At 46.1% G+C, this 14,662-nt stretch overlaps 1 protein-coding gene across 1 annotated transcript; it reads right to left on the bottom strand.

Moving 5' to 3' along the window:
* Positions 1-2,525: 2,525 nt before the first annotated feature.
* Positions 2,526-12,035, bottom strand: LOC139775357 (netrin receptor UNC5B). Its single transcript, XM_071711286.1, has 14 exons — positions 11,875-12,035; positions 11,349-11,794; positions 9,887-10,101; positions 9,302-9,515; positions 6,930-7,265; positions 6,261-6,428; positions 5,820-5,984; positions 5,465-5,500; positions 5,115-5,385; positions 4,854-5,002; positions 3,855-4,594; positions 3,187-3,578; positions 2,961-3,062; positions 2,526-2,882 (listed from the first exon to the last, which is right to left on the bottom strand). The coding sequence occupies exons 2-14, from the start codon at positions 11,407-11,409 to the stop codon at positions 2,711-2,713; spliced, it is 3,021 nt and encodes a 1,006-aa protein (XP_071567387.1). The 5' UTR covers positions 11,410-11,794; positions 11,875-12,035; the 3' UTR covers positions 2,526-2,710.
* Between the last annotated feature and the right edge of the window lie 2,627 nt (positions 12,036-14,662).

The following is a 14,662-nucleotide window of genomic DNA, read 5'->3' on the forward strand; positions in this document are numbered from 1 at the left end:
TTCGACGAAAAGTAATTATTTGAAAGACGATATACTGTCGGGTTTCGCGTTACACGCCGCGCGGCTCGGCGACCTGTAACGCCGCGATGCGCACCAGCCGCGATGTGCGCATCGTTATCCGGAAAACTTGTGCGAGTCTTTTTACAGCCATGTTTTATTACGGGTAGATCCACTCGGCAGACAGTGCCGCGTGTGCATCTCATGTTTTTAATGGGGCCCCGTTGCGATAAATTCACCGACCGTTCCTTTAACAGTTACCGTCATTCAAATCTTAAAGCAGTCATTACCGTTCACCTTCGCGGAGGAGAAGATACCTTCGCTCTGGATTTAATACTAAGATTCACGCTTTGATACGCGCGCGTGACGCGTTGATATCTCTCGCGCGAGGTAAAAATCTTAAACCGAGCGTAGGTGCGCGGCTAAAAACCCTCAGGCGGTTTGTGTTTGGTCACCCCACACGCGTCGGCCTATACCGCTCGAATTAATGACTTTACCGGCCACACGTATACGAGAGACCGATTCCACGTCATTCGATCGCGATACGTCTGGACGATTCATAAACCACCCTCGAGCGGCACCCTCGCGCGCGCGCGGCGTGGGCGTTTTGTGCCGCACGGTAGCGCGGGGTCACAAGCGTGCGGTGCGTTACCCGTGTGTGTGCGTGACTCTGCGGCGCGTTAACGGAAGTGAGTAAAGCGCCGCGCGCTACAATCTGATTCACCGATCCTCCTCGTAATTGCCTGTAGATCCCAATCGCGATTAGCTGGGAAATTAATACGATCCTGTATCTGCGATTTATGTGTGATCCACCCGTGGATTATGCACGCCCCGTGTCGGTAACTCGTGCGTAACCGCGACGTCGTTTTAAACGTTTGAGGATCCGTCCGAGAGCATCCGCTCGCTACGGACGCTAGGCTCTTTCGCTTATCGCGAACGATCATGCGTCTTGAAACGTGATATGCCGTTTCCGAGATGGTAGCTGTTTAGCCAATAAACACATATTAAAAGCAGCCAACAACATCGGTTAATATTTTTTTCAATGGTCGGAGAAACGGTCAATGTTAGCGCTCTATAGCTAAATCTCTCTTTATTTCTTGTTACACGCGGAGAGATGCGCTTTATCATATATTCATTAAAAGCTTAATCCATATACATTGCCAGCATTTTTTCCCCTTTTCTTTCTCGTTTGTTTCGATCAATTCTAACGTATCTAGGTCAGGTTACGAAAAGAACGAGACATGACATTTTCGTGTTATCGGGCATCGAACGGTCGATTCTACATTCCGCTATCGTGATCGCGGCGCAGCGAGAGTTTTCGATAAAAAAGAAACAAAAAGAGATAAACGGAGGGTATCGCGCGAGAGAATGGAAAAAACGAGAATTTACTAGAGAAAGAGGAAAAGAGAAAGGTATTCGAGCTCGTGGTTGGCGAATCGCATTGCGTTAAAGGGTGGCCCGGTACACCATTCCCGGCGACTCGGGTCAACAGGCATTGTCCGGCGGAATTACCACCAACGGGCACCTGTGATTAAATGCTCCGCCTCTCATGCTTCCAAGAGGATCTGGAGAGCAGACGGAGAACGAGGGAGAGGGAGAGAGAGAGTAACTAACGGAAATGGAAGGTGAAAGGGGGACAGGAGAGAGGAAGCAGAGGGATACGTACATACCTATATGGGGGCTGTTGGTTCTGCCATCCGTACTTGCATACCTATACCTTCCCAAACCCCTCGACCTTTACCCCTATACGGTGACGGGATAATGCCCATTGTTTCGAGCATCCTACGCATCCTTGGTCCAGGACGTGATACCTAGGAGCCTTCCTCGAATGCTTGCGTCGCGATACGATACATCCAAATGGTACCTAAATACCCGCCTAAATGCGGCCGCAACTGGATCCTCCAACAGGCTTCCGCTTCGTCCGATCCCGCTCAAGGACTGCCGGATACCTGGCCCGACGACGATCGGCATTCAGGTGCAAATTGGGCACATGCGGCCATGAATGTCATCTGTGATTTCCGACCTTCCCGAGCGCTTGGTCATGTTGCTCGTTAAAGCGCGTCTCATTAGGTGGAATTTGCACCAATTATCGGATGCAATTGGTTGCAGGGAATAATGAGCAGAAATAAATTATTATTGATATTGATTTAATAATGATGAAAAATATAAATTGCAGTTTAATAAAAGAAATTGATATAAAAGATAACATGATTGCTGCATTAATAATTTAATGAGATATATACTTGTTGATCTTAATATATCTATCAATATAATAAAATTATTATAGGTAATACATTTTATTAATATAATTTTTTTTTAGTGTATGCGTTTTTTTAATAAATATAAAACATTATTAATTAAATATAATTTATTTTTAAATCAATTAGAATTTTAAAAAATATGTTATCTTAATTAATTAAAACAAAAACACATATACAGAAAATCGATATAAAATAATTATTTATTATTATGGTTTACGTAAGAATAAAAATATAAAGGGAATATGAGAAAATAATGCAATACACAGGTATTTGTTGTAAACTTTTATGTACAAATATGACCAATATTTATACAACATATGTTTCTACATCCATTTTGCTAATACCGTATAATAGCTACTCTATTTACAAAACTTTTGTCTCTCAAAACTTTGTCTGCGTTATAAATTTGCATTTCGTTTTGCTTATGACAGTGTAGGTTTTTCATGATTTTTTTAAATCCATGGCCCCAAACGACTCTCGAGTACGTTGGCTGCGTCAACGCGTCCCATCAGTCTTAAATGATTCAGTAAATCTGCCAGAGCCGTGGCCTCGCGATGCCTGGCTTCCCATAAGTCCAAAATATGTTCCGTTGGACTCGCTTTCGTCGCAAAGTAGTCGACGTATCTTAAAATATTGCCTCGGTTTAAATCCTTTTCGCAAATCCGTAAAAAAGAAGATGTACTGCAAAGGATTAAAACTCACCGGTCTACTTGCAATCTCTGAGCGAGCATCCGCCAATCATTGCCGCGCGCACTTGGCGGATCTAGACATTGGCATAACTGCTTTCTAAGCGTCTTAGAAAATCTGCAACAATCGAAATAACATATCACATATACATATCAGCTTCATTATATTTTTTTGATTGATGAGAGTTTTTTTTATTATGAAATATATTTTATCTTATTTTTAACGTTAATGTAAAAAGTACCTGAAGGGTCTCGGTATGACGGATTCCGTGGACCTCGCTGAATTTTTGCCCCGTAGAACAACAGAGGACTCCGTCTTGTTACCATTTCTCTTTCCGCTCATGTTACTCCTTTTTACAAGATCGAGATCGATCCTGAGAAGCAAGCCTTGATCCTCGAAACCACGTTGACAAACACGAAGCTCAAAGCCGAGCCTGAGGTCGCCGACGACTTTTTCTATCCTAAAGGAACGCCGGATGCTAATCCTCGAGGATGCCCAGACGCGCCGGTAAGGTACTTCCTGCCGCTCGGCAAAACCGCTCTCTCTATCTTCGAGATCGACGCGAAGTGCTGTGCCGCTAGCGCGAAATCCGAGAGTACTGTGATCGATGTAAATGCTACCCAAGCGGCGTTCCTGCGAAAGGATTACACACAACTCGCGGAAATAAGACAACCACGGGCAATTTGTTATTACGAATTATAATAATACTCTAATGTCCATTTCTATCAATGCAGGTTAATTTTATCTTGGTTTAATTTACTTTTTATCTTTTTCTAATTCTTAGAACTAGAAGAGGATAAAAAGTAAGTTAAACCGAGATTAAAGTTAATCTACATTGGTATAGAAATAAACACAAGTACAGCATATATTTATTAAAATTTAAAATACATATATATATTTTGTACTCACTCGTTCGCTTACGAGCTTAAACGACGCTTTGGTGTCCTCGAGTACGTGGCATCTGATGTGGTCGCGTTCGCGAGACGCGAAAACCGCGACGCAGAGCCGTTTCACGGCCAGTCCAGGCGCGACCACCGAATTTTCTCCCGCCACCGCGTAAACGCTGGGTGTCTCCGTGACGAGAAACACCCCAGCGTGATCGAGCTGCGCGAACGGTTGACCGGGTAGATTCGTCGGGTCGCCGCCGAGCATCAACACCTTGCGCCACGTCGTCGCGGACGGCGAGGCGTTCGAGCTCGCCGACGAACTCGTGGAGTTGTTCGAACGTGTCTCCAGGTCGATCTCCGTCGACCACAGACTCAGCTCCCAGTTTCCGGTTCTCAGCTCGGCGCAGTGCTCGAACTGAAGGATCACCGGCTTCACGAGATCGACGCTCGCCGGACCGCAGGCCACCACGGCGGACAGCAGCGTGAATCCGGGCGGGAGATTCGGTCTGAAGGAATTTTCGCCGAGCACGGCGAGATGCAGACTGTGCCGGCGACCGCGCGGGATCGCGCCTTCCGGCACCGACATCGAAACGCCCACCTCGGGTACGACCAGAAGGGCGCCTTGCTCGTCAATTATGGCTCTCACGATGAAGCCACTACCGTCATCCGTCGTGGATCGTTCGTTCTCGTCCGGTCTTTCATCATCGTCCTGTTCATCGTCGTCCTCGTTGGTGCTCTCTGGATTCGCTTGATAGGTCGAGCCTGAGAATATACGTATAAAGATTCCCGATAGACGAAGAACCTTCATCTCCGTACGCAAAAAAATGTATCTAAATTTATTACTTTTGCGATATTATTTCACAATTTAGAGTTTACTTTTCAAAATAAGAGATTCAAGGTACTTGTTCTCGGATTATTTGGCAGAGAAGTGGATTTATATGTATATATATATATATATATTCGAAACGAAACTGATTGTCTAAAGAGCTCTCGTGATCTCGAATTTATGGGAATTTCTTACGAGAAGACCGTCCCTCCTCATTATCCGACATGCCGCGTCCTCGTTGCGAGTTCTTGCAAGAAGACCTAGTTACGGAGGAGCTCGGCGATGGTCTCGTTGTCGACGGTAATGACAATTGCGGAACGTCATAATGATGCTCGGAACAGGATCTGCACATTGCGCCAGCGCGTCGTAAGATTATGTAAATGTAACTGGATGCTGATTCATATTATGTACCGTGTTCTCTCATTATTTTGATTGGTACATAAGATATATATATACCTGGGTAGTCTGGCGGCGTTCGATTCGTCTATCACATGCTCGAGACGCCTGTCGTTAGCTAAAACCGAGCGCTCGTTCTTAGAAACGACCGATTTTGCGAGATCACCCGGACGACGAAAGTCCAATCTCGCCACGCCGTACAACGCTTCCATTCTCTCTTTCCGGCGCATCAAGCGAACGAAGAAAATCGTCGTTACGGCCAGAATTATCGCGGCTAAACTCAAAGTGATCCACAATGCGAGGATATTTCTGTAATCGACCGCTCGAGTCGCTACAAAGAAAAATATCTCTTTTTCTTTTTCCATTTCAGACGGAAGCTTTTTTAAAAATAATTCAACCGGTTTCTTTACCTTCCTTGAGTACTCTTGGCCCATCTTGCCCGAGCGCTGCATGCGATAAGAAGGGAGAAATGTTTCAAATAACAAAAATATAACGTATATAATTTTACATCGACAATTTACATCGCGGGACTATGGAGTCTAAAGTAATTAATCATTTTGGAAGGTCCTCGCGCGCAGATTTCAATTTTATCCACCGGCCATTTTTATCGATGAGTCACCGCGTATGCAGAGTCATCGAATTTTACGAATAGCAATCGAATGCGGAGAGCTAAAAAGGACCGCGCTCGTTCCAAATAAATCGTTAGGCACTCGAGTGCGAGTCACGAAGAACAATAAGAAGCAGAAACACGGGCTGGGGCCTCACCATTACATCGATCCGCGGAGCAGGACTCGACGATGACGTCCTTGCCTTGACAGGGACGACCGCCGTTGCTCGGCGGGGGGTCATTGCAGGATCGCCTCCTTACTCTCGAACAATCGGGACCGCATGCGGACCACGAGGACCAAGTTGACCATCTGCCGTCGACCGCTGCGTGCAACGGGGCGAAGTTGAAAATCTCGATTAAATTGCGATTATCTGATTTGCGAGACGGCGAAAAGAATGGATACATCTGTACCGTGTATCTCGATCGGGACGCATTTTTGTAGCGCGCTTAAAAACGTTTAGTACATGTCAATACGGGGCCTGTGCACTCGTATTAACTCTTGTATTCTATTACGATTTGCGACACAATATTACTCTATGTTATTTTGCTCTATATTATTTTGAGTGGCGCATGAGTGGAGTCTTTGTAGGTCCACCTACCGGGGCAGGAAGGATTGCATTCTACCCTTTGTGTGGCTGGCCCTGGGCACGTTTGACCGCCGTTGATTGGAACAGGATTCGTACATGTTCTTGTCCTCTTTTGTACGCCTCTACCACAGCGAGCGCTACACTCCGACCATCCGGACCAGGACGACCACCCGCCGTTCACTGAGAATGGATCGGAAAGAGAGAAAAAAAAGGATACACCGGCGAAATTAAAACGAGAACAAATAACACCTTGTTACACCCCGCGGCTCGAACAGGCCACAAGACATGAGTGAGTTGCTTATCCAACGCGACGTCAATTAAAAATAAGAGAATCAAATTTTAATCATCGTGAAATCTGCAAGCGCATCCACTATAAATTTAGTTATTGGAGGAGCTGAACATGTGATGAATAACGCGCAGAATAATACAATAACATCTCTACAACGTCTCTACAATTATTTTTTGGAATACAAATGTAAGATAGATTTATATTATTAATAATATTTTAGATATATAGAACATAAAAGAAGAATCTTTTTTTTAACTTTATAGGATAAATTGTTACAAAGCTATAAGCTTTTTTATCATCTTCATCCATCCACTTCCTCAATCATCGCGCACGAGCGTGTTCTTCAACCGCATCCGTTCGGCGATTTGTACAGTAAAAAGAAAATTGCTCACCGTAGACGGTGAGCACCGCCGGTTCGCTGACTCTCCTCGCGGCGATGTTCTCAGCGACGCAGGAATAGTTCCCTTGATGCCTCAATTCGGCCTCCCCGAGGAGCAGATGCCCGTCGGCGGATTGTACAAAGCCGGTCGCGGAGGACATCTCGTTGGGGTTCGCGTCAGCGGAGGCGGAAGCTGCGCCAGCGGCGGCCGTCTCGAGAGGAGAGCCATTCCTAAGCCAATAAACCTTTGGTGATGGTACACCCAAAGGCGGCGAGCATCGCAGTTCCGCATTGCGGCCGGCTTCCACCGACAGGGAATACGGCGGTGACAGGAAGTGCTTCTTCAGATCTACATCGGCACGATCGGGCCGCCGGTATCGGGCGGGTTTTTTAATATTCGCTCGGAAACACGTTCGAGAGGAGCGGGAAATGAGAACGGGAAGAGGGAGAGTGGCACTCAGCGATATTAGGGCGCGCGTACAGACGCGCGAAAGGGCTTTCACGGGGTTTCTCTGTCCGGTTTCTCCCCTCCCCCCCCTACCCCCGACCATCAGAAAGACGGAAAAAGATTTGCGGCGCGTGAACCACAGAATGCATAACTGCGGTCATTCGTTCGGTGTGGCTATCCGTCGCGGTATTATTTGCCGCACCACGTCCGCGTTCAAAAAGCGAGGCTTTCATATCGCTCGTGAAGAGCGTAAGCACCGACCGCGCGGCCATAGTACCTCGACGTGGCGGTTACGCGCTTTAGAAGCTGGCGGAATTCTATGCCACGGTATGCAGACCCGCGACTGATGGATGATACGTCCGGCATCACAAAGTATACCGCGTTATGGACCATCTAGACCGATTCAAATGCATTCCGGCTTACGGTGCCTTCGCTGGCTTCGAGATACTTTCATGTGATACGTCATGTGCCAAATACAATTTTAACGTGTCATTGAATTTACGTTTTTTAAAAAAATTTAATATTTTTTTCCATAGACATTGGGTACAATAATTCGTAGAAGTCGTAGAAGTCACTCATCGCAAAAAATCACTTCTACTTCCTAAACGTTCGGATAATAGGTTCCCACTTCGAATTCCCATTACGCGATTCGATCGTTCAATTTGCAGATATCTCATTTTCCTCGTCGTCGCCGTTGCGCGTGCGTTCGAATGTATTTTATATGATCATAAAATATTAAAGCTTGAGACATGAATAACTCAATGCGCGCCGCTATTATCCAGCTAAATTAATTGCCGGCAGTTGGTTCTATTCGGAAATAGAATAAGACGGTTGTGCAGAAAATCGTTCTCCGCGAATCGTATACATCGATTCGATCGACATCCTGCATTCAATTTCGAAAGCGCGTCCGCTTTCTGTTTGCACGCAAATACCGATTTAATTTTGCATCCTGTTTGCCACGCTTGTTTGCGCGGCGTGGCGCGACTCGAAATGTCTAAATGAAAATTGCTCTTGCGTTGCACTTTTTACGAAGCGCCCAATCCCGAAGCAATCCCGCATCGTTATTGGAATCACATACACCGAAATACCAAAATACACTTTTCATATGGCTTATCTCGCAATGTATAGGCGACTTTATTTTAGCTTTGATAACCTACGAGTGTTCTGCAATGAATAACAGAGGTTCTCCCTCGTTTTCCACTGGTGAAAAAAAAAAACGCAGCCGCTATTCCGGGGCTTACGCGTCTGTCGTTTAATTTGCGATAGAATATCGATTAGATTTTGTACTCGATTTGCGCGTCACAGGACACTTGATGAAAACCGAATCGTGTCCGCTTTGTCCCTTTAATTTGTCCCATCTTCCAGGATCTTTTTTTGCTACAAGGTGCGGGGGAGATTAAGCTTTTACGTCGAGTTTCTTCAAAAGCTTTAAATGAAAATCGTGTTACCGAAATTACATTAATAAAGTTACTAAATAATGGAATGGCGATGTAACTAAAGACCATGCTCATCGTACATTTGATAAAATATAATTTGCACAAAAATGTTTCTGAAATAACTTTTTATACGTGCGATTGCAAAAGGAACGCAGACATTTCCATGTTATCAACAATCGTAATATAATTTTATAATCCAAATTAGAACATAAATTACAAGAACGCTCGAAATAATTGTTACAGCCTGTTCAAGGGCCTCGTTCTTCCCCCTTGTGTTAGCATGAGTGAAAGTGACGTAATCTCCTGAGTTAGAGCACCTCACGTACCGCGGAAACGAGCGGCATGGTCATTACCGCAATGAGAGAAAGAAAATCCTTTCGTCGCGTCGGTAAACTGAACATTCAAAGGGAATCGAGGGAAGACAGGGGACATACAGGATAGCGGGGAAAGAGCGAGCGGGGGAGAGAGAAAGAGAGAGGATGGGGAGAGCTCTCTACTTACAGGCGACCTCAACCGTAGCGGGCTGGCCCCGAATTTGACCTGGTCCCGACCATGCCACGCACTCGCACTTGAATCTCTCCCTCCCGAAGTACTCCTCGACCTCGTTCCTCGTCACGTTCAACTCGACCTCGACGACCCTCGTTCCGGTACGGGGGTCGACGAAATCCTGCTGCTGCGAATGCTCGGCCCGGTCACCGTTGCAGCGAAAATACACCTGCGGAAAAGAGCGGCGGAGAGCCGGCGGTAGGGAGGGAATGTGTATAGTTTCGCGTGCCATGAAAGAAACAGCTTGTCTTCGTTAAATTGCGGCTAAGTAGGTAATAAGAACGAGGAGAGAGGAGAGAGCCACCGCACGAAACTCGAGCCAAGAAGGAGATAAAGACAAAGGCATTTTGTAGAAAGCTCCAACGGGGGTTGTATATGAGAGCATCAAGGGAAATGATACTTCCATGTATTCATATAATACCATGGAGTAACTTGTAGTGTAGTGGTAATAAGAAAATATATAGCGCGGAATAAATCTTCGCGCAAAGCGTCATATAGAGACGCGAATCATATATAAAGATTATTACAGTAAATACGTACCTGAAGTGCGTGCGCGGCGCGACAGTGCAACGTCGCCGGTTTCCCTTTAACGACAAACGTGTCGACGGGCTCCGCCAAGAAAATCGGCAGGGAACCGCCAGCGATGAGATCGGTATCGCTGGTTATAGTCGCGGTCTCGTAGTCACCGTAGTCGTAATCTTCGACAGGATAATTCTCCTCGTCATCCTCCTCGGCGTCATCCTCCTCCTTCGTACCTGGCGAGCAACGCAGCACACGCTTATCCCTCTTGCGAGCGAAAAAATCGATAATTCCAGCGCGGTTTATTCCGCAAATCCGATAAAGCCGTCAGTCTAATCCCTCGGCGGCATTATCCATACGTCCCCGAAATTTTTCATATTGGACCGATTGAATTAAATCGTCGCCGCCGCCGCGGGCTCTCGCTCTTGGTCCATCGGAGGGATTAAGCCGCGTCACCACGATAAAGAGAAACGCCGATGGAGACGCGTTATCGGATTACTAATGGCGCATTATCGGATCCAATGACGTCCAACAACGATCCCCTATATATCCGATCGTCTTTTCTACGAAAGTGTATCGTTATCCGAAGACACACGCGCGCGCGTTTGAAACGTCGCGCGCGGTATATTTAGACGTCGAGTCGGATACGATGGAACAGTAAAGTCGGGCTTAACGATGCGTGGCGGATTTTACGCCGTGTATCAGCCGTGGCGAGACACGTTCGCGCTTAGATCTCCCGGACTTTACACTTCGTGTTCGCCGTCCCGCACCTAAGTCCCGCGGGAACTTTATTACATCCCGAGTAACTGCGCCTCTCTCTTGTTTGAGTGGTCGCGGTAAACCGAGCACCGGCGGACCGATGATTACCCCCGCTGTCACGCTCATGAGAAAACATGTCACGATTCGCAGTGAGGGGCTTTCGCGAGGAACGCGAGGCGTAAATTTACGCTGCGATTCGTACGACTCGGGCACGCTTTCGGCCGGAAGCGAGCGAAATGAATTTTTGGTCGCTCTGGAAAGTGCCGGCAAACTTCCGCGCTGCAATAGTTTTGGCTGGTAGTTAAACCGATATTTTGGTAAACCGATTTTTTGAGTGCACTTAATGAAATAGAATGTTTTTATCACGTTGACTGCCAAGCCATATCTGGGAAAAGAATCCCCGATGTCAATTTGAGTTATGTTAAATTATTCAAAACCCAAAATATAATGTATAAAAATAATAAATATTTGTGTTAATATACGTGTTAATAAATATATAATAAGATAATGGCTAAATCACCAAATACGAGTTAACTCATATTTGGCAGTCAACATATTAATAATAAATTCATTTAGTTTCAAGTAACAAACATGCGAGACGTGCATTTCGTGCAAATTATCTGTTCAAATGCTTGTCACAAATTGAATGGATTTATTAACGTATCGGAGATAGTCGACAGGTGTCATCAAACTTAAATCTACTGCTTCATGCTCCGTTACTTACTTTCGAGCGTGCTGGCAAGACGAAGAAGCGTTAAAAGAAGAATACTGATCCTCAGCTCCATCGTTACCTCACATTTCACTTAAACCGGTCTTTTTATTTCATGCCACTCGAAGAAATTAGGCACAACGAACTTCGTATTCTACGCTGACACGTTTCATTAGTGTCGCGTTTGTTAACCACGAATGATCTTAGCTTCATAGCCGGTGATCATTGTCAAGTGTCATTGGATATTTTCTATAATTTTAACAAACATCCGCGATGCATCGTCGTATGTTACGTCAATGAATCATGCATCGAGAGAGATCGACCTGGCCTTCGATCGAACGGAGATAGAAGAGATCCCGATCGTCTGTGCGTACGCAAGAATCATACGACAGATCCAACGTTCGAGGGTCATATTCACCTCACATTCGAATTTTTTTAATTTGCAGAAGAAGACCCGTCTCCTTGAAAAAAAATGCCATAAATAATTAGTCGCGGCTCGTCCCGAGGACTACATGACGAATTTGAACGAGGGTGCTCGCACTTGCATGGTTGCACTCGCGTTCGAGCGTGCGAAAGGGTGGGGGACACGTGACCGGCTTCGAGCCCCTCGCGCACGGCGGTGAACGAAACGAGGGAAACGAGGAGTTCGCTAAGGGAGGGTGGTTGCACCGATGCTCGCGGGTCGGCACGCGGTAGACGACTGAACTTGCCGACGTGCGCGCACCTCTATATATACATATATATACGTCTCACTTCGATACCGGCGCTCTTCTTCATCCCCTTGTCGTCGGGGGTGCTGCTGCTCGCTGCTGCTGCTGCTGCTGCCAGTGGTGGCGGTATCCGCGGCGGCGGCGGCGACGGCGGCAGTGGTGGTGGTGACGTTGATGGTGGTGGTAGTTGTGGCGGTGACGCCGGAGGCTGCGCTTTCTTCCGCGAATGTTCTCCTTCCGCCTTTGAGCGATGATCGACATATCACTCTCGCACCAAATACGCATCCCTCTAACTCTTATATCCGTCACAGAAGTCGTTTAACTTTTTACTGGCGTATTAAGTATGAAACAATCTGTATTCCTTTTCAAAATACATTTCCGTATTTTTTTAAGAAAAAAAAAAATATATATATATATATTACACACAAGAAGAACATGTAGAGTTTTTCACGGGGTTAGTGACTGTAAAGCGCTTATTCACTTGAAGGGTAGTACTTCAACCCTTCATCGCACGGGACATCGTTGACATAATCGACGACGACCCAAGTCAGAAAAGAATGATCGAGAGCCATTTGTTTTTTAACGAAGCTCCCATTTGTGGCTGGGACACGTCTCTTCGGATAAAGCCGAGTACTTGTTGGCGCGTTCGAGGAGTGCATTGTCGTGTATGAAACGTCGATACATCAGTTCCTTGACGATTCAATATTCATCTATCCCCTCCTCATTCATAGCGCGTCATAAAGCCAGCGCCGCGCCGTTAGCCTCGAGGTCATTGTTATCGCGCCTCGTCTACCACCGTGGTGCCTTTGGTAAGGGACTGAATGAATATCACTCGAGCATCCGCTCGATCGAGGAGGGGGATTCCTTAGAAGAGGATCCTTACGGGAACGTATGGGATTTCCTATACGTTCGATCACTGCCGATCCGCTCGAACGTGAAATCGGATCCAACCGCGAGAACGAGTTTAGCGTCGCGACGACGCGGTCCTCTAACCTCGCAATTTCGTGTATACGAGGGTGGGATGTTACGGTAAACGAGCTTCCGAATCGCTTGGTTACACATCCAGAAAACCGATACCTTGTTGCTACTTGGCGCTAAAAATCGAAGAGTACGGAACGTGCCCGTGTCACGTCAGGTTGCTCCACGAGAGAGAAAAATCCTGGATGAAAACTGTATTTTACGATCCACACGGATTTTTATAGATGTTAGGTAACACACAGGCATATTTTTGGAGAACAGAGCCCGCGTTCTTCCTACGTCCTAACATCGTGAATTAAGTTTTTGTATTTTTAGGCATTTATTATCGGGGCGCCAAATTGAGAGATGCCAAAACTGCAAATATTTTCCTAGTGACCTATCGCATTCCTGCAATGGGAATCCGACCGACGCGTCTTGGCAAACATTATAAAGCGCATTCAAGCGTCTCTGTCCACGAGAAGTTCCGTTTCGCTCTGTTTACTCTAAGTATCTCACGCTCAACTAGACAAGAAAATCCCCACGGCATGGCACTTGCCCGCCGTAATTAATGATACCCTACGGGAAAGGATTAACGTGTACACAAAGTATATACATTAGTGCCCGATCGGAGTTCGGCATGCATCGCGATAACGTTTAAGGCGCTCGATGCCGGGCATTAAGGTGGCTGCAGCATCGTATGGCCTTAATCCGGATCTATACGCCGATGTGTGCCGCCATTATGTATTATACTCACATGTATATCGGTTCGGCGAGACGTCGAAGCTTGACTTATGCCGATGGCCCTCACTCGCAGATGGTTATCTCGCGCCTTTACGAGAGAGTCGATCCGTTCGAGCCTGTGTGCGAGCGCAATGTGCTTAAGCGATTTAACGTAAACACACGTAGCAATTTGTCCCGGGCTTTATGTCGCCCTCGGGAAAAAGGAGCCCACGCGCTCGTTCCGTACCGTTCGGGACAGAATAAAGAGAGGAAGAGAGAGAAGTATTCGTGGCACGAGAGAAAGCGTACGAGAGGAGAAAAAAGGAGAGCAACGTAAAGAGCGCGAGAACAATACGCGGCTCGTTTTCTTATTTTGTCGATACGTTATAGGTAAAAATAACAGAAGAAAATATGCGCGTTTTATTAACAAGTTGATGTCTTGTTGAGCGAACCTCTTTCAGCTAATTGCAATCGCCCCCATTTTGGATTAGCGACGATGTGAAAAAGAAAATCAAAAATCTCCGCTCGAGTGAAAGCGAATGAAGAAATAAAATAGGTGAGTTTATCATCGAGCTTTGAGGCAGAGACACTACGTCGTATCGACTCCAAGGTGTACGCTGCGAGTATAAATTACCACATGCTTGTTCTCCGCGTGTAGCACGTCGTACATCATGCTATATCTAGATAAGCCGCCGTTAGAATTATTAACACGCGTGGCCACCGCTGACTGGAATGCTCGTTTATTCGCGCTTACGTGAAAAATTAGAAGGCGGAGCCTTATCGCATCACCTATAACCATCTAAATCATTATCGGACAAGCTGAATGAAAATCACAATTTCAATATTAAGACTTAAATCTTTGCACATATGTGAGAAAATTTAAGTCTTAATATTGAAATCGTGATTCCCATTCAGCTTGTCCGATAATTATTTAGACGGTTA

Source organism: Temnothorax nylanderi, unplaced genomic scaffold, assembly GCF_030848795.1.
Source record: "Temnothorax nylanderi isolate EJ_2023f unplaced genomic scaffold, tnyl_v1.0 TNYL_tig0097_pilon, whole genome shotgun sequence".
NCBI classification, from domain to species: domain Eukaryota; kingdom Metazoa; phylum Arthropoda; class Insecta; order Hymenoptera; family Formicidae; genus Temnothorax; species Temnothorax nylanderi.